At 42.8% G+C, this 25,698-nt stretch overlaps 1 protein-coding gene across 3 annotated transcripts in view; it reads left to right on the top strand.

Annotated features, from left to right (window-relative positions):
* The window catches only part of OTC (ornithine transcarbamylase), a 299,169-nt gene that overhangs the window by 262,124 nt on the left and 11,347 nt on the right, over window positions 1–25,698 (top strand). For all 3 annotated transcript variants that reach the window (XM_069637362.1, XM_069637360.1, XM_069637361.1), the window contains exons 7-9: window positions 7,749–7,802; window positions 7,885–8,034; window positions 17,375–17,512. In XM_069637362.1, coding sequence (XP_069493463.1) covers window positions 7,749–7,802; window positions 7,885–8,034; window positions 17,375–17,512 — 342 coding nt within the window. The remainder of the gene's footprint in view (window positions 1–7,748; window positions 7,803–7,884; window positions 8,035–17,374; window positions 17,513–25,698) is intronic.

Below are 25,698 nucleotides of genomic sequence, written 5' to 3'. Positions count from 1 at the left end.
GAATAGGTCCTGTGTTGTGTTGAGGGTTAGATACTTTAGGAGACAGAGAAGGTTTTTTTTTGTGGCGCCTTGATAGGATGTGTGCAGGATGTTATTGCCATCTGTCGGTCAATACTATTCAATTCTTGCTCAAGCTGTGGGTATTATAGAGAAGAATTGAGATATCAAGAACAAATATATACAAAGTTAACGTTTGTTGATGAAAGTCTAAAACGATAATTTAAAATTATGAAAATCGCTGTATACTGGGAGATCAAAGGAAACAGGTGGATCTGCTTTTTTGCTAGTAATGCCTTCTATGATACTTCTATGAAAGAAGAAACACTAAGTGACACATTGATAGGAATTGATTGTGTTTCCAAAAAGGAAACAAAACAATATTTGGAAATAATTACACTTACTCAATAGCTAGAGGATCACAGATTCCTCAGTGGCTTAGATTCAGCATTTTGCCAACTCTGAATAAGGGAATGACCAGGGCCTTGCAAAATAGTGTGAATTAAACTAAAGAGAAGCCTTAGTTACAGCGATCGACCCATTAATCAAACATGCAACCCGTTGACATGTCAGCTATGAAATGGAGTTTGATACAATCAAATCATAATTGAATGCCATGAATAAACCACAACCACTATTCAAAATTATAAAAGATTAGACAAGATCCTCGTGGTGACATTTCTTTACATTTGTATGCATGTTTATTTATTTATTTTTATTTATTTATTTGCATTTTAAAGTGCTCACACAGCCGGGGGCATCAAGGGACTGTTACAGGAATATGTCTCTCAGTTGTGTATTTATAACGCGCTTAATACCTGGAGGTTTCTTAGCGCGATCCCAGGGATCGAACCTGTGTTGCTTCGTGTCGTCTTGTTTCCAAGGCGAACACATTGCTGAGCTAACCTCCCGGGACATGCTCATCTTCTACATTTGCATCTAATGCATTAACATTGATGTTGCACATTTTTCAGAGAACATGCAAAAGAGGAGAATAGAACAAATAAAATGGTAGGTGGTACATTGACGCTTTCCCCCTGATTTTATTTTACAAAAAGAAAAGATGCAAATGTAGTAGATGCAAATGCACACAGATGTAAAGGGAGAAGATTTAAAGACACAGGGCCCTCCTCTGAGATTTCCAGGTTGAGAGTAAATTGTGAAAAGCAGGAGCATTGATGAAAATGATTAACAGGAAAGCAGTGCGTACATTTATTTAAAGAAATGTGACAGTCCATCTTGCACAATGTCACAGAGTAGTACAACAGACATGTGTTCCTCAACCTGAGATGGGCAATCTGACAGCACTGATGAGGACTCACAAACAGACCTTTGAAGAAATTTGGAATAAGAAACAAAAGAGGGGATATAGATTCACCAATGTCTGAGACAGCCTTGTAAAACCCCAGAGGGCAAGACAGGTGTTGGCAGCAAAGAAAATGTATAGCCTATCAGAATGACGATAATGATTTAGCTGGAATTAAAGTGTTCAATTTATTAGAATGTGAAACAAGAATGAGGATTTGGCCAATATTGATAGCAGGAATGGACACGTATACTTGAAGGTTATTCAGATTTGGACCACATCATATAAAAAAGTGCATTCCAAATATATTTTGGTTTGATTGTGTTGAATTAAATCTTTGTAAAAATACTGCCAACTATAGTCTAATAATGTATTCAATAGGTGCTCTAATTATTAGCAAATAACAGAAATTATAAAATTGCAATTGACACAGAATTTGAATGCCATATTTTCTCTTTGAAAACATTCTCAAACGAACAATAATAGGGCAGCTTGGTGCAAATCCTATCTGTATCAAATTCAATTCTTATAACAATGACAAGTAGCCAAGAAGGAATTTAGTTATTTGATGTGGTAATCTCTGTAAAAACATTATCAGCTGCACAAAACAAATGTATGTGAGAAAAATGCGGTCAACTCAGTTTTGCACACAAGTAGTAGCAATCGCGAGTAATCTTCTCATAACAGACCCACTGATGAACTTGTCGGATTCAATCCTGACTGCAGTGACATTGTTGTTTTTATGCCAGAAAACACGAGGTTTTACGGATGAGGATGCAAGTAAAACATAAAGAGTAAAGTGTTTATGAAGTGAAAAAGATGTCTAGATAATCTCTTCTATCACCACGTAATAAAACATATATCAGAGAACATGCTCTACGTTTGATCATGCAAATATCTTCCAAACAAATTCTACAAATCAGTGGGTCATGCTGCAACTTGATTCAGATTTACAAGAGTAGATTAACCTTTGACAACATGTTTGAAAGCTCCAAAACAGGCCAACTGCAAACAAATGCTAAGCAACATTTTTCTAATAACTTTAGAAAGATCCACAAGATATAAAATGGAGGATTTTGTAATTGCTGTTCCACATTTACATCTATATTTTGATCTCTGCTTGTAACAGATTATGAGTGGGTAGCAATAAAAGGCAAGTGAGAGAACATAACATCTAAGAGCAATTCAAAATAAAGGCTTGGACTATCACATGCCAATCAGTTAGTAATATGAACATTCTGAGCAAAACAATCATTTGATAAGATTATTTTGTCAAAAGTCATAAAAGGCCAACGGACAGTGAGAGAGAAAAAGCTTTGAGACAAATAAAAAGTTCTCTGGAGTTGATCTTTGAGAAGCACAACAAGAGGTCTAAACAGGTAAAATGACATCTATGTGTTTTTTTTAAACTGTCTATCCTGCTTCCCTTGCTCTTTGCTATTTTATAGATATATCTGTTTTGAAACACCTTCACTACTTGGTGGTTATAATATGGCCCTCTCACTGATCTGTTAAAACATTCTAGCTCTCACTGGAATGACTGATGAGGTCACAACCTTCCAATTTGAGTGGAATGGAAAGAAAGAAAGGACTACTATAAAACTGCAACTCCTTTGTTTCTGTTTGCCCTATGGTGAGGATCAGGTCATGTTAATTTGAACAACCCAGGTAAACTTTGACTTATAATTTGCTTATTTATTAGGAATTTTACATTTAAATATGATATGGTTCAGAATGACCTTTTGGCTTTTTAATTATAGGGCCGTCCTACTGGTTAACACACTCAATATTAGGAATGCTACTTCTGCCTATCACAAGACACACAAATGTAAACCTGTGCCACCCTATACATGCTTTAGTAATAATAACATTGTGGTTTTCTAATATTTTCTGTCCCAAAATCATGACCTATGTCTCTGGAACCTCCTCTCCGTTAACTAACATCAGACTTGCCCCCTCTCTATTACATTTCAGGAAGGAGTTCAAGACGCTTCTCTTCAAGGAATGGCTCCTCCCTTACACGTAGGCCCACACACCCTTAACTCTGTACCCTACCTGAGTCTGGGTGATCTGCTTCCCACACTTTCCTCCACTGCTTGCTTTTGGATCCCTTGTTTCTAAATTGCCATCCCTCCGATGTCTTTAGCTCTCCCACCCTGCTTCTCTGCTTCCTTCACCGTGTTCTTCCCCCCCCATGATTGTAAAGCGCTCTGTTGCTTCCCAAAGCTAGTTACGCCCTGAATAAATACTCTAATAATAATAACAATAACAGTAATAATGGTAATAATAATAATACTATAGAATACAAAGAAATATTTCCTAATGTTCAGCCTTGAGAAAGCATTGGTTCGGGTAAACAATATTTTGGTTACATATGATTAGTACTGCCCACGTTTGAAATTATGATAAGTCTTACAATGGACGAAAAATTGCAACAAAATGAATTGGACCTTTATTCTGACCAAGACGTTTTGGTGGAGAAACACAAATACGTATTCTATTATTTATCTTAGGCCCAGAATTTTCCACATTTAGGGTTGCAGCCTCCTGGTTGACACCCTCGCTTCACTGTTGGTAGGCCTTTGGTTACCCAGGTATCTACCACTGCATCCACACTGTTCTCGCTTGCCTCACCTTCACCGAGAAAAGCTATGCCGGCCCACCACTGCTTTTTGCTTGGTTTCAGTTTCTAATGTGATATCTTCTGCCCTGGTGAGAACCGCACAGGTGCACCATTGCCAGGTATGAGCACAGCAATACGTCATCCCTGAGCAAAGTCACTCTGACTCCAAGCCACTGCTGCTCTCCCATCTCAAAGAGGTTGCTGCCTCTCCTCAACAGTGATTCATGCTGCACACAACCTCATATCTGCATGGTAACCTGGATCTGCTACCACGTGCACAACATAAAGGGTGACATGACTTGAATTGTTGCATTTTGTTTGTTTGGAATTTCTAAAAGAAAAAAACATACACAGTTATATATAGTAATTAAGACATTCCTGCAAGCAGGGGGAATCCTCCTCCCAGGGGGTCTCAGGTGTTTTGACTCTCAGCATTCACCTTCCTCCTCTCTGCCCTCTACTATTCGGACCACGTGTAGCCTAACGTGCCCCTCGGCCCACTCCCTCTCTACTCATCTATTTGCATCCTGGTATTGCTCCTCTTCCCTCTCATCCTCCCCCTTCTCTTTCCAACTCCACATATCCTTTCTCCTGTTTCATCTCATCCTCATTCTCCTCTTTCCAACTACAGACATGCCTCCTCCACTCTCTCCACACCTGGCCTCTCTCTCCACTGCTTGATGTTCCTCCTCTTATCTTACCTCTGTCTCTCCTATTTTCTTACCTTCCTTCTCTCTCTCTCTCTATCTCTCTCTCTCTCTCTCTCTCTCTCTCTCTCTCTCTCTCACTCTCTACTCTCTTCTCCTTTCTTCTTTCCTTTCAAATCTCTCCTCCAAGTCCCTCCAAAGCTCTGCTTGTTGCTTCCCCCAACACCCTTCCAATTTACTAAATTTCCTTTATCTTTTCATATGAGTTTAGCGTTGCCTCCAGGAACCCCTTTCTCCATACTGGGTGCAGGTGTGAGTTGGGCTGGGATGATTACATTGGTTGGTTTTCCCTGGAGGGCGGATCACTCTTCTCTCACTGGCTGAGCCTTCATACAGGCTATCCTCCATCTTTGATTTTCAAAATTCCCCAGTGTTGGAGAAACCTGTGGTGCTTTTGCACAGCCACCTGCATATCTTTCTCACTCCCCTCTTGCTTGATTAAGCTTCAGTGAGTCACTGAGTGCCTGTGCGCAGAAGCCCACTGGAGCAGATGCTGGTTCTCTTTTTGTATGCTTGGAGCTGCTGTGCACCCAATGCTGTTTGTTATTTTATTTAACAGTGATTAAATCTGGATACCTCGCTTGAAACGTTCTTTATCTTGGGTGACTATGTACATAATGGAGACTAACAACGTTGGGAAACCCCTTAAAGGGACAGTGAGAAAATATTCTCCCTGTGGATGATTCACTGCCTCCTGTTTGGGGTATGGTGGGGGTAGCTATGCAATCCCCCCATGCCACCCTGCTTTCAGCATCGCACAACTGGTGGCAGTCACCAGTCTCCTTGGTGACCCCACCACTCACTTCCACAGTTGGGCCAGAGACTTGATTATAGGAGCTAGGATAGAGAATGCAGAGGATCGGGGTTGAAAGCACGAGACAGAAATGTTCGAGGGAGAAAAGACTGAAGATAATTCTTCCAAAATAACCCTCAGTCTTTTCTGAACATTTCCGACTTGGCCCCCGCCCCCACCCAAACCCCCTACTTACCTTGTGGTGACTCGCTGTGTCCGTGCAACGCCTTTTCCCGTTCACTTCCGTGATGGAGAACCTGCGCAGCAGGGTCCTTTCCTTTTTGTTTGGGACCAGCTGCGGGGGACACCCCTGCAACCCCCACTCACAATGTAGTGAGCAAGGGAGCGGGGACACCCCTGCAGCCCCCGCCACCGAATGGGGGATTGGGTCGAACTTTTCGGCCATTCGGTATTTTCGAAAGACCGAATTTCTGCCAAAATATCCCATTTGCACTTTTAATATCGGTCTTTTTGGATGATTCCGAATGCAGATTCTAATGGGTGATAGAAACAGCCAGGAAGTAAGATCTAGCTCATTAATAGATTTGAAGAGCAGCAGAAGAAATGTGTGCAATGAACAGTTGTACACATAGAGCAAAATAGCATGGAGGCAGTGGGGGGGAGTGGGAGAAGGACTGGTGTCGTTATAAAGAGGGCAATTTGCTAAGTTAAGAATTGTTTGAGTGAAGCAACGGAGTAGGGGAGAAGATCCAAGAGAATGCTTGAGCAGAAGTTGAGACAAGACAGTTTTTGTGTAATGTTAAGTGAGCATTAATTGTGAATTGTAGTTATGAGTACATAGCATGTGGTCGGTGGGGGTTTGGAAATGTAAATATTTACTGGGGGCACGAATTATCACTGCGGAACGCCACGAGTCAAACCAACCTACCGAGTTTCTGAAACCACTGATGCATTTTAACGGTCAATCAGAAGTAAATGAAGCCATCATGCTACAGAAGTGAATGAAATGTGAGAAGGTGTTGAATGCTCTGAGTGCAGCTCGAACTGACAGCAACATCTTGGCACTTTCCGAGCCACGTTTGGAACTTGGAAACATATTGTAAAATCTCAGGGGACCAAAAGAAGGCATCAATTGTGTCAACCATGGCATCGAAGAAGTTAGACATATTTAAAATAGAAATCAGGGAGAGAGACAACAGTGCTTTTTCCAGCTAGAGTTTGGTGATGAAACTTTAAATAATCCTGATGAAGAGTTAGATAGGCAATCAAGAAAGAAATGGGAAGATGGTCAGTAGAGTAGCTATATAGTTAATATAATGTGTTGTGTATGACCTATAAGGTTACAGTTTAGAAGAATAAAAGATGGTTAAACCAATCGAGTCATAGGAATAGCCATTTGTTCTTGTCTGTAGGTTTTCTATGAAATTCACAATGATGTATGTTGCGAGAAGCTATTATCATTTAACCTAGTGCTCTGCCTCCATAGTTCACCTGGTGATCTGTGTAGTTGTAACTGGTTATATTTGCAGTACCAATTAGGTAATTGATGAACAGTTTTATAATGTTATAATGTTGATCATTTTCTCCTATGAATTTCAGTAGTAGCTAAAGTTGGAGAACGCCTTTAGACGTTCCCTGTTTTTCTTTTGGGGAATCCTTCGGATCCCCTTTTTTGTCTTGCTGACTGTACCACATCTTCAACACAGCTGGCAAACATCCCGATGTCTCCCACAAAAACAGTAGCCAGGTCCAGGCTGTGGGATAAGTAAGCCTCCTGCAGAACTGGACCTTGTTCCACCTGCTCCTATGCCGATGCCTCTTGCACCAGAGTCATCCCAGCCTTCTGGGGACCTTCTTCAATCGAGGACTCGGCGTGTTGTTTTTCTTTCTCAAATAACAAAAATACTTAGATGCCCTGATCAGATTCTTTTCAAAATCTCTCATGTAATGCAATGTAGTGTCCTACCTGAACCGAACTTTGTTTCTGAGCGAGGCTCGGCACATAAAGAGATTTAGAGAAACATGGAGAAAGTCGCGCCTAACTGTGCCTATTGTTGCATTGCTGCTAGGAAGAGATGTAAAATTGTCTGTTTCGAAACAGCTGAGTCGAGTTTTGATTCCAATTTCCTCACCTGACCAAAACTTAGAGACGATTTGACCCTTGTGCTTAAATGTCCTTTCTGCAAAAAATGTGAATGTTTGTTGGTAGGCTGTACAGTGGTACACTGTCCCATATGTAAAAACATTACAAAAAAGTAGTTTCAGTCTGAAAGAGTGTAGAAGTCTCCTTGCTCGCCTATGCAAATGTGTTAGTACAAAACCCTGCAAAGTAAGATTACATTTCCTGATTTACTTTCACAGGGGTTTGAACCAGATGCCAATATAACCAAAGCCGCAGAACTGCTTTCCAAACAGGTAAGGCGCCATTTTGTTGAGTAGTGTAAGCCGCCTCTTGCACTGGAATGTGATCTGATGGCCACTGTTTTGCTTTTACTAGTCTGGTACTCAATTGTTTCTGACGAACGATCCACTGGAGGCGGCAAGCGGAGCCAATATTTTAGTCACTGACACGTGGGTGAGCATGGGACAAGAAGAGGAGAAGCAAAAAAGACTAAAAGCTTTCCAAGGATATCAAATTACAATGCAGGTAAGAGTGAGAGCGTATTTGCGTGGACTACGAGTCTCATCATTGCAGAGATTGTGTTTGCATCCATTTAAACCTGTTATGTAGCACTCGCACCCTTGCTCCAGTGTACATGTTACTAATAAAAAGGCAAACGCAAACATGAGAAATATTCTGTGCCACCCCTCCAACCCACAGTGGGTTGGTACTCAGGAGCCAGGGTAGCTTTTAGGTGGACGGGCGTCAAACTCTGAAACTGCTGCCTGGTGGCGAGTTGAATGGATGTGCAGGAAGATGGGTTTTCAGTCTAGACAGTACCTGCTTGGGGTATTCTAGTTTCTGGAGCAGCTACTGCACGATCACCTTTTTTTTTAATCTCTGGACTTGGACCACTGGGAAACTGTGGCTGGACTTCTTAGTTGTATTTTTTAGTATTTGTATTGAGGTTTATATTGCTAGGAAACAACTGAGCTCTTTACAAGAAATGTGGGGTTAACGAAGATCAGTGGAAAGGGAGGTTGGAGGTTACAGTAGTTTAGGTATCCCATACTGCAGAGGTAGTGCATACCTAGGATTATCAACTCCACAGTGAACCTTATGTAGTCCCTATAGAAGGGTGTCTTGAGTTCCTTTCTGAACTGCAGGAGCATTGGGGCAGACTTGATTGTGACTGGGATTGTGTTCCAGAAGGCTGGGGCAAAGCAAGAGGAGGCCTGTTCCCTCGTTTTCTTTTTGTGTTCCAGTTTAGTCGCAAGCTTTGCAATGGTCTGCTTGCTAGATTAGAACGTCCCACCTGAGTCTGCACATTTTGTGACTTGGTAGGATGTTGTTCAGGCAGTAGTTCCATATATGGGATTCAAGTAGTTTTGAAGAGTATCCTGGCTGGCATGGCTAGCCAGTGTAATTCCATTAGGATGGTGGTGTTGTCAAATTCTTAGTTCTCATTACAAGGCAAGAAGTGTTGTGTTGAGTGGCCTTAATGGATATGGTATTGTCAAGGCCTGAACCCTGGATCTGAAATCATCAGCTAGGAGGATGGGTTTTATCTTCCGGAGGAGTACAAGTGGACACCAGGCGGGGTGGGCTTTTTGCTGATATCTTGCACGTTCTGAACACTCACAAGGCATAGTAGGTTTGTCTCCCCTCCCTTTTATTCTCATTATTTGTTTTTACTATTCAATTATTTTCTTTTTTGTAATTCATTGTCTACCTCCCCCTGTCCCCACCCTGTTGCCCTGTGGGCGCTTTGAATCAGTTTTGCTAATTGTATAAGCACCTAACAAATGACCAATAAATAAATAAGGACAGAGTGATGTCAATAATGGCAGCCCTTTCCCTGCTATTGCTCCTAGTCTTCTGAAAGGGGCAGGTATTGAGAAAGGAGGACACTCCTCGGGAACCTGAAGAGGTTGCTTGAAAAGTACCATATATGCTAGCAGAGCCTACTGCGGCCATTCCATAATACAGGATCCACTGTCCCTCCCTGCTCTACTTTACATCACTGCTAATTTTTCCATGCCAGTGTAACAGGACATGCGGAAGATTTAAACTCAAAAAGATGCCATGCATTTCAGCAAACCAAGCTAAGTGGACCAAGGAATATGTGCACTTGGGAAAGTGTTTTTGTTTCCGAGATAAAGTAACGCCAGAGAAAATGTGCCAGACATAATTCTTCTGGCCTTTGCAAACATTGTACAGTGCTCTGTGATTGGCCATTTGAACATTTCACTTTTGTCTACTAGAGGCACAGTAGATATAATCCAAACAAACACATACAGGTTGTCTCTCACAATAACCTCTTCTGCATGTGTTGTTTTGGCTCCTAAAAAAAAAGCCATGCTAAATAGAAATGGACGGTCAGTACATGGATTTTCATTTTTTAATAACTTTGTTTCCACATTTTTCTGCAGTGAGAAAAAACATGTCAGTACATTGATTATTTATTAATTTTTTAAAAAAATACATTTTCTGATGTAGTTACGGTGTAAGAATGGGTGTATATAAATCACCCTGCATTATTCAGAGTAAAAGACATCAGAGGCAGTGATCTGACCATTCTTTCTTCACAACCGCCACACTTCCTTCTACGGACAAACTGCCTCTTTCATCAAGCTCAAAAAAGACATCAGAGGGTGTTGAGTTCTAAAAGTGACTACACGTGGTAATCCTTATTACTCAGGTCCTCCCTCCGTCCTGACACAGTCCTTGCTAAATAAATGAAGGCTCCCTGTCTTCCCAGAAAGAAACCAATGATTTTGCAAAACATTTTCAGAATGTTCTCCTAATCCCTAAGTGGAGTTTAAAACCTCAGCCCCTTGTCCTATGTCTGTGTTTTCACTATCCCTCAATAATGAGGTAGAAGAACCCAGGAGGGAGAAGAGAGAGAGATGGCCGTAAGATCTGTGAGGAGACGTGTGGACTAGAGTAAAGAGGATTAATGTAAGTAAACAGCCATTATCTCCACATCCACCCTTGTCTCATTGCACTCCTTACTAAATGGAGATATAGAAATCAGTACACTATATACTTCTGCCGAGTAAACCAGGTATACAGTACTCACAAGTACTAGAGGAAGAAACTCATGAAAAAGCACCTATTAAGGGTCTGCGTGATGAATGAGCGACCTAGCATTTGAGAGGGAGGCTGTAAATGACAGCTACACCCCTGTATGGATGTACGTGGATCTACACCCGCATACTGGTAGATATGTTTGAAAGTCTGCAAAGAACATTCCCCAGGATATAGGCCTTCCTATGTCATGTATGACCGCCGACCTAACCCTCTAAGAATGCCGAAGAGATATTAATTCAGTAAATGTCATTAAATAATGACAACATCAATTGGCTGAAAATCTGTACCATTCAAGGTAGATGGCCTGGCTAGAATGCTGTAGTGATCGACGAAATTATCATTAACACTGAAGAGCTGCTGTTGAGGTCTACTCAACCATCAGCTGTTTCACCTGTGATAAGGTACAACAAACTATTCAGTGATATCCATTGCCCAATGAAACCATGAATGCCCTGGACTGGCCATCTCATGACCCCTTGTCCATGTTTCCCCCAAAAGTTGTCCAGGCTTCACACATGCATATGCATTTGACAGGTAGCCTGTGTTGCTTGGGACAGGGATCCCAAGCAACACGTTCAGAAAGTCAGAGTAAGAAAAAACAAATAAATACATTCATAAATAATAATGGATATGATGCTTTAGCCACTCCTGGACCACCCACAATTTTCCATATAATTAGTGGTAGAAGACATTTAGTGTAAGGAGAGAAGCATGCCACCATGGTGAACAGAAAGAAGTTAACCTCTGGCAGTCATTCAAATTCACAAGCATGAAGATAATTCAACTGGCTCTAAAATGTCCTAGAAACAACAAGGACGGTACTCTTTTTGACAAATTCTGAATGGTGGTGTATCACTGTTCCTTGAACCCCCAGCCTAGAAGGGCAATACCTTCACCCTCAGTTGGCACTCTTTTCCAGTAGACCGTAAAAAAGGAGAAGCAAAGTAGTGCAAGGGGACAGAATGTCCCTTGCTGATCCATGCTTAGCTTTGCAGTATTCAAGGGTTAAATGACAAATTCCTCAAACTTCATCCGTGCAACTTGTCGTGTTTGTTACTGGCAATCAAGGGCAATGCAAACATGATAAGCACCAGCATGCTGCCACCCTCACCCACACCAATAATGTTAGCCCGTACACACCTTTTCATTGTGGCATGGTATGTCCCGCCAGTAGGCACCAAGAGTACCAGAACTTCATACATGCAACCTGTCATGTTTCTTACGAAAATCAAGGGTCACAGCCAGCTGGAGAATAGGTCCCATAGAATTTGACCACTTTTCCGAAATCCCTGTTTGGACAATGATTTGGTGCTCCAACCCACCAACGTGGTGAATCGATGCAGCACCAAAGCACAATTCAACAAATCACAACACATGAGTAGAAAACAGCTATTATGTTTGGAGATATGACAGAAGGCAACCACCATTGGTAAAAGAACTGCAACACTTATTACGGGATGAAAAATCTATTGGGGTGAGAGTGCCCTTATGTATTTTCTGACAGACCAGGGAACAGACCCTATTTGGAAAGCTACCTTGTACAATACAGGGTGACACTAGTTGAGGAGCCCATCTTTGGATCCATCAGTACTTTCACCATAGATGAAAGCCAAGCATGCAGAATGCAAGGAGCACATACACTTTGTCAGCACAATTGTCTACAAGAACTGCCATTGAGTCCTGACTGCTGTCTACCCTGCAGCAGGTCTGTTTAAAGAAACAGTGTCAATTTGTCAAGCTCCAGAGGATGAATGATATGCGACAGAATATAGATTAACAGGGGATACGACTGGGGATGGATCAGCAAAGGGCAATTCATTTCTCACACAACAAATGACAGGACCTGGTTAAAAAATGCATGACTAATAATGAGCCATCTGGCCCATTCTTATTACTGAAACAGTATCTTGCTCATTCATAGCACTACCATATTGATGTCCCAGCCTCTGATGCAATAATACACAGCACTTTGGTAACTTTCATCCATCTGCACTGCATATCAGACCTGATTTGGCAACACCCACCATCTCTATCTGGAGAGTATTAGTTGAATCTTTAAACATTCCAGACGTTAACCTTTAGAGGGAATAAAGATTGTATTCACACATAAGTGAGTTTCCCCATTATACCTGAGTACCACCTCTGGCGGTAGACAGTTGTTGCATTGTACTGTGACTCTTAGTGTGCATTCGTACCTGTAGCGTACTTGCCCAGTGCAGATCTTATAGAGCACTACTGCAGTATAGGAATACCTACACTTGGGACCTTATTTTGTCCTGACCTTTATACATCTTGTAGAAGGAACAATCACCCATATCATAGCCCAGAGCACAGGAAGGAAGTCCAAGCTCTACCCACGTAACTAAGAATTCTATACTGAAATGAGACCTTGTAAGGAACACTTGTATCTCCATGTGCTGACTATAACACTGATAGAGGAAAAGCTTCAGCTTCAAAAGAGAAGGGTTCACATGCCGAGGTTTATAACTCATTAACATTTGACAGACACCCATGCCTCGAAATGCAGGAATTGTTTCACACTATGCTACAGTGTACTTACCTGTGGTTGGAAAGAGGATCGGTCAGTATGCAAGAAGCATATTCTTTCAAGGCAGACTCCTTTCGAGGTACTTCCCAGGCTTGTCTCTGCTTATCTTCACTCATCAGACAACATTTGACTTGTTCAACATTTTGGCCAAGCCCTGCTGCAGTTGTAACAGCTTGTGCTTTTCTGCTGAAATCATGGTCCTGAAAACAAAGCAGACCATTATTTTCTTGAAATCTAAAACATGGCCAGGAGATTGCCCCCTGGAACCTACAACCATCCTAAAACCAGTAGGCTCATAACCTACGTACAGACACCCTTTATATTCACTGTTTTGGTCATCAAAAGGGAAATCCTGACATACTATGGTATGAGCATTTAACACATTATAATGCCATAAATTGGAAGCTAGACTCCAGTTTCAAATGTATGTAGATCTTAAACCTTGCATGTTCGTTCAACAGTATGCTTATTTCATTTATTGTTGTTTTGTTTTAGAATAGGGGACTGGAACCCTCCACTCTACCATTGCTGGTCCTGTTATACTCCTTGGGCCATTCAGTTCCCCTGTGGCATTGCTGCAGGGACTCACTTCACCTAAATACATTGGAAACATTAGAGAACGGACTGAAAACATTTCTCAGTTTGATAAGAAAAATAATGTGAAAAAAAACAGTGAACTAGTTAGTGGTTTTATTCTCAAAAACCCACGCGCTCTTTGTATCAAGTTTACAGTGTTTTTATCACTACACAAGGCTCACCCGGTTGTCACATTTAAGTGGCCTAGCAATGAATTTCTATGAAGCGCTTAACCCAGCTATTAGCATAATTAGCAGGAACTCTATAAAGTGGAAGCACCTGACCAGGTAGAGGCTATTAAGCTTAACCTTCATCCCATTCGCATGCAAGCTATAGCATATGCACTACAAAAACAAACATATTGACACTAAAATATCTCTCCATTAGTTTTGTACAGATATGATAAGAGTAATATGCTGCACCTGAGACATGGTGGTTGCTGGCTGTAAAGAGAAACATTTCTCATCAGTTAATTGACGTGTCTGTATTTTTGGGGAAAAGGTCTGGTTGGAGGACCATACTCCTGCAAGGCCCCAGCTCAGCTGTTACTCATTAAGCCTGGCCAGGGCTTTAAGTGGGCCGGGGGTCAGCTGGGGCGGAACACCAGCATGCTCTGAAATCTGGTTTTGATGTAGGGCCCTGCCGGGGCTCACTAATTTCCCCTGGCAGCCCCAGCCACTACATGACAAGGATTTATTTTTAAAGCTTGAAGCTCTCGCTTGTGTGCGAGAGGTTCAGGCTTCAGAAAAAAATGCCAGCGGCTTCACCTTTCAGCCTTAATGGTGACGCTGCCCCATCCCAGCTGGTGAGGGGCAGCGCCATCAGTGAGGCTGAAAAGGCGAGGTGCTATCCTCTGCGTGGAAAGCCTATGGAAAATAAATGCAGAGACCAGCACCCTCTCCCCAAGGCTGCCTGGCGGGGGTGCCTGTCGCCCATTGAGCTGGGATTGTCAAGGGGCGTGGCCTAATGAGCCAGAAGGTGCTCCCCACAGTAAGGCCACGCCCCTTTTGATGAGCCGTGGCTCATTTTGCAGTGCCACTTAAGGCGCTGAGCCTGGCAATGCGATGCTTGTATCTGTTAGTGCTTCAGAACTGCGAGGCAGCACGCATGACCTGAATGCATTGCAAACAGAGAACAGCAGAGAAAAATGCAGTGTCTGTTGACAGCTAATTGCAGAATAGGCATTGGTAGTGGAGTAACCTTTACTTGCATGTGACTTGCTGACCGCCTCTTCAAGGTAATTCAGTTTATAATGTCTGTGCTGCATTATTTTACTGCAGCTAAAACCTACGACAAACTTTATCGGTAAACAAGTAGATGTCCAAATGGAATCTGCCAGTGCGCCACCCTTACACATTATTTATCTTTCCCTTTTATATTCCTGTGGCTGGTTTGCAATGGATGAATGCTACCACCAGGAATCAAATGATTTAAAGCCAGATTTGCAACCTTCCATGATTCTGCAGAGACTTTCTTATGTGGCTACAGGCTGCAATCCTGTTTCTGTACATTACGACGCACCTGGCATCTGCAACAGTGCGCTTCTGAGGTGTAAAAAAAATGCTCACACATTAAAGTCTGCAGCTAACTGCTACTATTAACTTTATTACCGTCCCTCTGTACAGCCCACAAAAGTGCTGTCCTACAGGTATCAGGGGAAGGAAAGACACACAAGTCAGCAACAGCAAAGCCATGGCTAAAAAGAAGATAGGGGTGGGAAGCATGGGGTTTGAGGTATGCGACAGAACAACCCCTTCCGAACCCCCTCTTAGCTTTCTTAAGCAGGTAAGTGCAACTGGCAACAGCCTGGTCGCATCCTCCTCGTTGGTCTCTGCAGAAAAAGACAAGTATAGGACAATAGGTCGGGCAGGTCTTTATCCTACCATTAGGGAGTAGGGGAAATTGATGGACATATTATGCAATTTCGTTGGTTTCTGTATGGTAAGGCAGGGATCACACATTTATTTAGAAAGGTCTGTGATGAGACAAGGTGCACGTGGAGGTTAAGTCAGTTATGCTGGTCTAGCAAAATACCAGCTGAACACAATTTACCCCATCTAGAACAGCACTGTCAGTCTGCATTTTAGCCCAAAAGGAAATTCGTCATGAACACTCCATTTCAAAAGCTTCATTGGCTTATGGCGAGAGAGTGCATCAAATTCAAGCTACTGTCCCTGAGTTAGAAATGTCTGCAGGCACAACCTACCCGTGGCTGCAGAAAGATGGCAACAGTGCATTCCTAATGGATCACGTTCCAATATTCTTCTTCGGATGACCGCCAGAGATTTTGCGTGATACATCAGAGGCTTTGATTTTTAAGTCCCAAGACTTTGACAAGATTTCCCCTTCACATCAAAGCTCCCCCTGAACAGCTTTTCTTCGGCAGGGCACTGAAAAACCACCTCTTACGGTCTTTTCGATTCCTTCACAACTTCCTGTCCTATTCTGGCCTGCATTGTCCAGTTGCAATTAACACAGGGAACCCAGAATCTATCCCCGGTACGCTCCCATTAATAATGCAGAAGTGTGTCTGGATCATGTAGGGCTATTGTATCTGCTTCAATCTCCACTACCCTGAGTACAGACATAGATTCCACGGCTCAGTATGATACAGAACCTCTTCAAATACTTCCACTGTGCTTGGCAATGGAAGAGGTGCCAATATGTAGTAGAGGGCGGTGACTCCCATTAGCAGGTGGCTTTCAGTATGGTAGCTCCCTATAAAGGTGTCACTGGCCACCTGATCTGCATGCTCCTGCAGATATGGGGACAATGACAATGTAAGAGCACAGACTACATTTGTATGTGCAGTTAAAATTGTCCCTATCTCTAATGATGCACATATTGCAGTGAAAGGTTAACATGTGGGGTTGAATATACTTGAATTGTACTCATGTTTGGCTACAGGTGTTGCTGTTCCCCCTCCCGGACGCCAATGCCCAAGATAACACTCATGTCAATGAATGGCAGGGCCCACTCCAACCACTAACACAGAATCAAAGTAGTGGAATGATCCCTCATCTTGTGGCTATGCTTTTCTCCAATGCTCTGACACAAGAGAGTAGAACTGGCACTTGAAGTTCTTCCACTGCTGCTTGACCTCCTCAGTGGTATAGGGGTTGGTGTAGATGACCACTCTGCACTTCCTGATGGCTTCCTAGAAGGGGTCATCCTCCTGGTACTTGCCATCTTCATCAGGTGGCCAAAGAGCAAAGGGGTCTCCTTTGCAACTTTTTGACAGCACCTCCAGCTCTCCCTCAGAATATTTCACCTTGAGGTGCTGCCCATCACAAAACAGCTCCACGAGCACATCCTCCATGCTTTCTAAGTTGGTATCTGCTAACCATTTTGGCAGGAGAGCAACAGGAGTTGATGATTTCCAGTGAATTTACTTTTTCAAAATGGATGCTGCAACACTTACCTTTGCATGCAGTAACTGTCTTTTTTTTAAAAGACTGTGGACCTCATTAAAAAAGTGACAGTAATTCCATGATCACCACTTCTTTTGGAAGTTATTGCATTTTTGTCATTTTTAATGCACCACCAAATTTCGAGTTTGACGTTCAAGTGGAACATGATTAACGTCTTGCTTTGTTAGCTTCATCTAAAAAGTGTTTTCAAGATTATTTTCCTACAGTATAATTCTCTTTTTGTTCACTTTCTTGCCAGACTGGTAAGGTTGCTTCTCCAAACTGGACGTTTTTGCATTGCTTGCCCAGAAAACCAGAAGAAGTAGACGATGAGGTATTTTATTCAGAAAGATCTTTGGTTTTCCAGGAAGCAGAAAACAGGAAATGGACAGTAATGGTAAGGAATGCATAGAATTAAATCCTGCTGTTCTGGGATGACATGGCAATATAACACCCTATTCCTGACCAATGTTTATCAAGCTATGCTGTTGGAATTCGCCAAAACAATAAATGTAAAGTGATATGCACCTCAGAAAACTATGTTGTTGGTAGACCACAATAGTAAAACATTAGAATATACCTGGAGATCTGCAGTTAACCTAAAGAATAATTAAGCAGATCTCTCAGAAAACGACTCTTTTCAGACATTTTAGCTTTCCAAATCTTGCCCTTATGTTCACCCGTCTTGCTCTTCTGTTTCTGTATTTTCTTTTCCTTCTACTGGTCATCTCTTTCTCTCCTTCACCTATACCCTTCCCTCCTCAACACCCACCCCATGCTCTAACACTTACTTTCTGCATGTCAAGCTGTGATGGATTGCGATTTGGCAAGTGTATAGAAGCACTGTCTTTTTGATTTTTATTAACTTAATAAAATGATACGGGTAATTCCATCTTTGAAAGGGTAATCTACCAATCCGATTTGCCTTTCATAAACTCCAGGCAAAAAGCATAGTGTACACCTGTGCCCTGCTGCATTAGTCGCCTGATATGCAGTGCCTGATCTCCAGTGGCACAGAGCAGGATCAAATGTCACATGTGCCCATTTAACAGCTACAGTGACAGCTTAGTCTCTGCAGTGCAGGGGCTGCATTTGAGAAATGCACCCCAGTTCGAAAAACTGCATTACTTTGAGTATGCTGTCTTGGTGGCATGTACAACTTTAAATATAAGTCATTCCTGCGTTTAAGGTATGGTGGTCAGCATCTCTCACAGTTATCTAAGCCCCATCAATTTGGTATCAAACATGTGTCAGCCCTGCAAGTCCAGTTCAGTTTTGTGCATTCTCCCCCGGACAGGTTGTCCTTGCTACTGCTAGCATGACTGTAGCCTTGATGATTGCCTCTCTTTGTTCCTTTGTGAGGGCAGGTAACACCCTCTCTAGAGAGACAGCCACCTCCCAGGAACATCTTCTGGGAATAGGAATCAAAGGGCATACAAATTCACAAAAGACTTAGCCTCACATAAGAGTGCAACACACCAAAGGGCTTTCGATCTTATTGATAAGGGAATGGGGGGTGGTTAGTGTAGACAAGGGGAGCTATTTACAGCTGGAGGAAGGTTCCACCATCTTGGTTCTGCCTGCCTCTATCTTTCATTCCTGTCTTTCCACTTCCTTTAGCACAAATCACTTTGTGTGTGATGCCAGAAGCCAAAGTCCACTTGCTCTAAGAACAGGGATTGGACCCCTAAACAGGCTAGCATTCATTCAATCACCTGTGGCTTTTATACTTTAAAAGAAGGGGTTTCCCACTGCTTCTGTGATTCACTCTTGAACAAAAACCAGAGGAAGAATTCATTGGACCACTGTTGGGAGAGTTGATCCCTCCAAAGTCCTCTGCCAGTGTAGTGAATACTGAATGTCCAAGACAGAGGCAAGCTATGTCCCCTAACCATCCCCAGGGACCACTGTAGGTGAACTGCTGTTGGAACAAGACCTTCCTCTATGCCACTTACAATGTACCTTGGACCTCAGGGGTTGAGGGACACCTGCAGTTGTAGGCCAGGTTCCTCTGTGAGTGAAACGTATCCTTGTCCCTGGATTGGGACTCACAGTAACCGAGATTAAAGGCATCCAGGATCCCTGTGTTTTCACCATCAAACCAATTTGAACTGTAATTTGAGCCTCTTTGACTGCATCAAACCATCAGGAGCCTCGGGAGCTTCCTCAACTTCTATTTGAACTGCTGGAATCAGCATTCAAACCTTTTTGCCACTGCACAAAGTTAGCTGAGCGGGTCATTGCTCCGGTTCGAACTTGAAGCTCTTCAGTTCTCCCACTGGTTTCAAACCACCTCTTCTAATTCCCAGCATATTCTTTGATGATCTTTGTCGACCAGAACCTGGGGGATCTGTCGAACCACAACCTTCGAATGAAGCAACGGATCTGCGCCACACAAACTGAGCATTCCAGTCACCAGCCTCTTTGCCATTGAACTGACTATCAGGCTGACCCTTGTGGCCCTCATGATCCACACTTCTTTAAGCCTCACCTGCGAACTGCACAAGCTCTTGTTCAATCTCTGCTCGACATCCCCTCCCCGTCTAGAACAATGGGACTGCCGTACCTGAACCACTGAACAGCACATTTGAAACCTTTTGCTGCTACACCACTCTACCTGAGCATTTCTTTGCCTCAGCTCAAACTACAAGCTCTTTATTGTATCTGATGCCTTTGAACCACTGCTCGCTCCACCAGCATATGCGCTGCTGATTGTCATCGCCAGTGAAACCGTTCCTGGTGGATCATTGAGGCCGACCCTTGAATGCCACCTGAAGTCACTTGATCCAGACTGTGCATCCAGTCTCCAGCCTCTTTGTCATCAGACCAGCTGTCAAACTGACCCTGATGGCCCTCACAATATACAGCCATTGAACACTTCATCAAACCAATACCGTAAGAACTGCGCATTCAGTCACAATCATCTTTGCAGTCTAACTGTGGTGGTCCTCCCAATCCGCAATTCTTCAATCCTTGCCTTCGAAAATGCAGCAGGCTCCATGCTCGACAACGTTCCCTGTCTAGGACAATGTACCCACTGCACTTGAACCTCATTGAACCACATGAACAGCACCAAGGAGCCTGGATCGACGCTGTCGAACCGGCAAGACCCACAGAAGGCATTATTGACTGCTAACTGCCCCCTCGGTCCATCCTTGGGCCCTAGAGATTGGTTAGGCCTAATCCCTTGTTGCTATTAGTGGGGTGCAGAGGTGCACTCCATTTCCTACATGTGAGAAAATAATAATATCAAGATTGTTGTGAATATTTAAGAATTATAACAACTGTTTAGTTGAAGTGTGTGCCCTTGTTTGTACCCTATTTTTTTGGGATACCTACCTTTCTCTAATCCCTTGTTTGCACCAGAACATATGATTTTTACAAAAAATAGCAATTTTTACTTGCCTTAAGGCTCAGATTCTTTATCCAGCGTATTATATAATTCTACCAAACACATATTCAGTGTTCTTTCCTCAGGGGTGGGCTATGTGTAGTTTTTCTCTTTAGTTATTTTTGCAGATTGTGTTTCTAATTAGAGTATGGCTATTTTTATAGTACCTTGATTGGAAATCCCCTTTATTTTGGACTGTTGCACTATTGCTCTTTGGATTGCTACCAAATCAAATTCACACGCCTCTTGAGAGTACAGCCTTCCCTTGGCCGACGTTACCACAAAAGGCAAAGGAGGTATATCTCTTAACAGTGCCTGTTTTACCTTTCTGATTGGCATCACATTTGGTCTGTAGCGGTTTGAGGGCAGAGTAGGTGCTTTAGATACTACTCATCCTTTTATTCCTGCAGGGCAGAAGTCATTTTGTCACAGGCGTTCATCATTTTGATGCTTCTTCTTTCTCTTCTATTGCTCATTCCTCTCTTCCTTCTCTGTGTGACCTTTCCTCCCTTCGCTCTAATTGTTCCTCTCCTATTCTCATATTTACATTTTCCTACACATTGAATATTTTTTATCCCACCTCGACTTTTGTTCCTTTTCAAAAACCTTCTCAATCATGGCTGACTTCTTCTTTACAGTCCACCCGGATACGACTATGTAAGATGCAACAGTCCTGGGGAAAAAAAACCCACACCCACTCTGATCTCATTGTACTTTCCTCTCTTAATGCTTCCTAAGATTTATGTAATGCTAAATGCCTCATCATTTATTTTCCCTTAATACTCTCTTTTCTAACCATAATCCTTATCCGTCCCTGAACTCTACATTTACTGCTGCAGAATTTGGTCCTTACTTTACTTAAAGAAATCAACAATCTTCATTCTTCTTTTCCCTCTTTCACTCTTCCCTTCGTATTTCATCTTTATTTTCTAGCTCATTGGGCCTCATTCCGAGTTTCGCAGAGAAGTAAATAAATGGTGGCAATTACGTTACTGCCCCTTTTTTGATGGTAACAGAATTATCGCCATTTTTACATCTTGGCCAAATTCTGAGTTTGGAATTGAAGTGGAGGATTTGCCTCCAGCATCATGTTGGAGGCAAATCCTACACTTTAGCTCCAAAATTCAGTGGAATTACCTTGGTGGAATTACCGCTCATGGTAATTGTGCCAAAATACCTATGGAGTCCTATGGACTTCAACAATGGGGAATAATACCACCTTACCACCACTTGTAATCCTGGGGTAAACCCAAGGGGCCAGGTGATGGCAACGGTAACCGATTTTAGCAGTAATTCAGCAGAAAGTACCACAGAATTACCACCAAAGTCGGAATGAGGCTCATTGTCTTCTTTTGTGAGCGGGCAAACCTTACTTTCTGCAGTTCTCCTAGATCCTCTTCATTCAGCTCATATTCCCATTTTTATCCTTTTTCTTTCCTTACCGGACATCTCTGCAATTACTTTGTTCTGGTATGTTTTCCTGTTTTTATTTAATATGCTGCTATTATTCCCATTCTTAGAAACGCCTCCCAAGCCCTCTCTCCATGCTAACTATGGCCATCGTTCCTTTTCATTCTAAGCTTCTCGAACATGCTTTTGTTTTCTCAGCCTTTTGCAAAATCTTGTTTCTCTGCTTCAATCAGGGTTTCGTCCCACTAATTCAGCTGAAACTACTTTGTTACATGTAATTTATTTTCTAAATTTTTCTCGGCATGCTAAGCAATCTCCCCTTCTCATTCTTCTTGACTCATCTGCTTCTTTAAAGACCGTGTGTCACTCTATTCTTTGCTCTTCTCTCTCTTGTCTCTATATATCTGGTGTTGCTTTTCCTGGTTCGCTTCTTACCTCTCTAATTAGTCTCTTGGGTTGGGAAGTCTTCCTGTTCTGTGCCTTTATGCTATGGTGTTTACAAGGTTTGTTCCTCAGCCCCCTACTTATTTTGCTCTCTTCTCTAGCCTTTAATCTTTTAGTTTCCATGCTGTTTCTATGCTGAAGGGAAGGTTCCTTCGTGGCAGTGCATATCTGGGCAGAGCCCCTCCCTAAATAACACAGCGTGACTGATGTGAGAGACTCCCAAAAAAAGCAGAGAGACTTTCTGGGCCCGGTTTGCAGCGTAATTAAAATGCTGTACACTCGAGTTGGTCACAGTCATGATGATTACAATTGTAAACATCTTGTAATGCTCTTGCTTTTGTTTTCTGATTGAAGCAGGGACCCGTTTGTGCTTATAATATTATAGCACTGTCAGTTGCTTTACAGCACCAAGCGCGCTAGAGGCCTGTCTGAAGCATTCTCTGGGCTGCCAGCACATTGTGAATTGCAGTTTATAATCTGCTGAACTCATTCTCGCACCTCTCTCTCTGTCTTTCTCTCTCTCTCTCTCTCTCTCTCTCTCTCTCTCTCTTCCCCGAAGGTGGGATTTGTGAGCCTTTTCTCTGTCTCTGGCAACTTGACTGACAGCAGTGACAAGAGACAGGGCAAGGCCAGATCCAGGGAGCATCCTGGAGGTGCACGCGCTTGCTTAGCCTATCAAAGCTAAACAAGTGAAAAGTGAGGTGAAGAAATTGACTGCTTGTGATGTTGTGAAGCCATGGAGCTGGTCACATGGCAGTGACAACCTGGCATGGGGTACAGGAGATAGAAGAGAGGAAGAAGAGGAATCAGGTTGGAGTTGGAGCATGAGAAATAAAGACTTGTATCTCCAGCTCTTGGTGCCTGCACCTTCTTTATCCTAGATAGGTGCCATGTGGGCAATCCAGTTCCTAGCAGGGCAAACCCCTGTTAGGGGACACAATATTGCTGATGAAGAGGAAGACTGGCAGTGTGTGTATCAGGAGCTCAAAGAGGACCTGAGTGACGAAGCGGAGGACCTGCAGGGTTTGTCGGTGGCTCGGAGAGGACCCGAGCTTGTGCCTGAAAAACAGAAGGAGGCAGTGCAGCGTGACACATGCTTGTTGAAAAATTAAACACAGTGAGCACGGCAGTCGCAAAGCACCGCTGGAAGAAGCAGACCACTAGAGCAACACCGTGAGGCCCACGGAGCTGCCATGGTGCACACAAAGAATGCGTACATCCAGGTTGAGGGGCCAGGACGTCCACAAGGGGAAGGGGAGGAGAAGCAACATTTGTGAAGAGGACAACGCGGAGCAGACAGACCCGCTTAACTGAAGGAGGTGAGAGAGATAGAGCTCGAAGTAACAAACAGGGTCCAGCAGTATATAAAATCATACAGTGAAGAACATACCAGGACACTTCAGCAAGAGCCATGTACACAAGGATTTAAGATAATCCCCAAAAATGCACGATAAAACTGTTAACGTCAGACACTGCTATGCTCACGGTGCCGATGATGCCACTGGCAGGCTTACCTTCGTGCCTACAAGCAATGCAACTAGCAGAACATTTTGATATCACAGAGACCAGCAACCTGGGTCCGAGGTGTGCCAGGTAGGCTAGGGATTTCAACGTGTACATAAGAGCCATAGGACCCCTTGACGATGAGAAAAAGCAATGACTGCCATCCCAGGCCTTCGGAGCAAATGTTTGAGACATCATGGATGAATACCCAGCAGATGCGATTGACTCTTATGCTGGACTCCGTGCAGCGCTTACTGAATACTCCACACCTCATATCAATGCAGACTATGAACGCCACGTATTTAACGCCATGAACCAAAACAAAGGTGAAATGATGGATCCCTTTGTGATGCATCTGTGAAATTGCATGAAACATTGTGCCTTCAATGATATTCAAACGAAGAGGCTCTGCGATCGCAGATCACAGCAGAGTGTCGTTTCGCAAACGCCTACTCCGGAAACCCTGATCCTTTGAGGAAATACTAAGACTGGCACGATCAGGCACGGCAGTGGAACTGAAGGCAGAGGCCATGGGCAAAAGGAAGCTTAGTAGCCCTTACCCCAAAGCCATCAACAAGATAGAGACAACCTCGACCCAACAAGGATAAAATAACCAGTTCTGCTACAGGTGCAGGCATGAATTCCATCACAAGGGAACATGCTCCCCATTGGCCAACAATGTTCGGCATGTGGTGGTGAAAATTACATCACAAGGCAGCTGTCCTGAGTATTCACCCCAATGGTATTTAGGCAATCTGTCACTTCCCCATAGTGCAAGGCCTTTGTATCCTCTAAGCCACACCTCTGAAATGTTATAATACGAAGATACCAGTTTATTGGTTCTGACTTTTCATTGGACATGTATTCCATTTTCCCCCTCCAAGGTCCAACCCCTCTCTGCCGATAGGCTCTTGGAGTTCTGAAGTTGAATTCATGGGACAGAGGAACACACCTACTGGAGATGTCATTTTACACTTTACATTTTTTACCTAAAAGTCACTACATGACAACTTTCTTCATTTTACAAATAAACATAGCAACATATGTATATATAAGTTTTAGATCGTGACAGGGTTTCCAAAAGTCAGATTTGTATGCCTCATTTCTGTAAATATCACGGTTCAAAGCTTAATGGGCAAAATGTAATTCCTAATATAAACCTATGGCCACATATTTACAGACATATAATTCTGAGTTTCATTTCACAATTTAAGTTTCTCAAGTCAAGTTTCTGTTCTTGTTCTTGTTCGAGCATCTGTTCCAGGCTCTGCAGCCTCATTGTTCACTTAGACCTGGAGTAAAAATCGGGAGTAAAACTATTAGCCTTTCTTCTCCCAAGGATAATGGCTATTTTATTGCTTATCTCAGAGAACATGCCTCCATTCAATCCCTTGCTGGTCACCAGAGTGCCCTGAATAGAAACTGACTCCTGCTCAGGAAATAGAAACGTAAAGTCATGCCTCTAGAAGCAGACACTTATATTGGTGAAGCTTACATTTCCTTGGGCACATGAGCCTTTTTAATGTTGCATCTGAAATAAAAATACTGCCTTTTCAATCTGTTGCATTTACTTTTCTTGTGAAGCCTTTTAATGTCTCTCATCATGATATCAATGTCACCTTCACTTTATGATCATTATTTGCATGGTTTAGGTCAGGGAGTTTCACTGTAAAACAATTCCTTTCCTTCCAAAATGCCCACATTTTCAAGGCATGTTTCTTTTGTCAGCCAGGCTGCTGGTGTTGAAAAGTAGACCTCAATCACATGTAATGAAAGGTATTTTGATGTCTTTAAATTTCGCATGCAAGGCCCATTTTGTAAGTGAATTTCTCTTT

This window comes from Ambystoma mexicanum, chromosome 7p, assembly GCF_040938575.1.
Source record: "Ambystoma mexicanum isolate Mex_15411 chromosome 7p, UKY_AmexF1_1, whole genome shotgun sequence".
Taxonomy (NCBI): Eukaryota; Metazoa; Chordata; class Amphibia; order Caudata; family Ambystomatidae; genus Ambystoma; species Ambystoma mexicanum.
The sequence above is the reverse complement of the archived record's forward strand: the minus strand, read 5'-3'. Positions and strand labels throughout refer to the sequence as shown.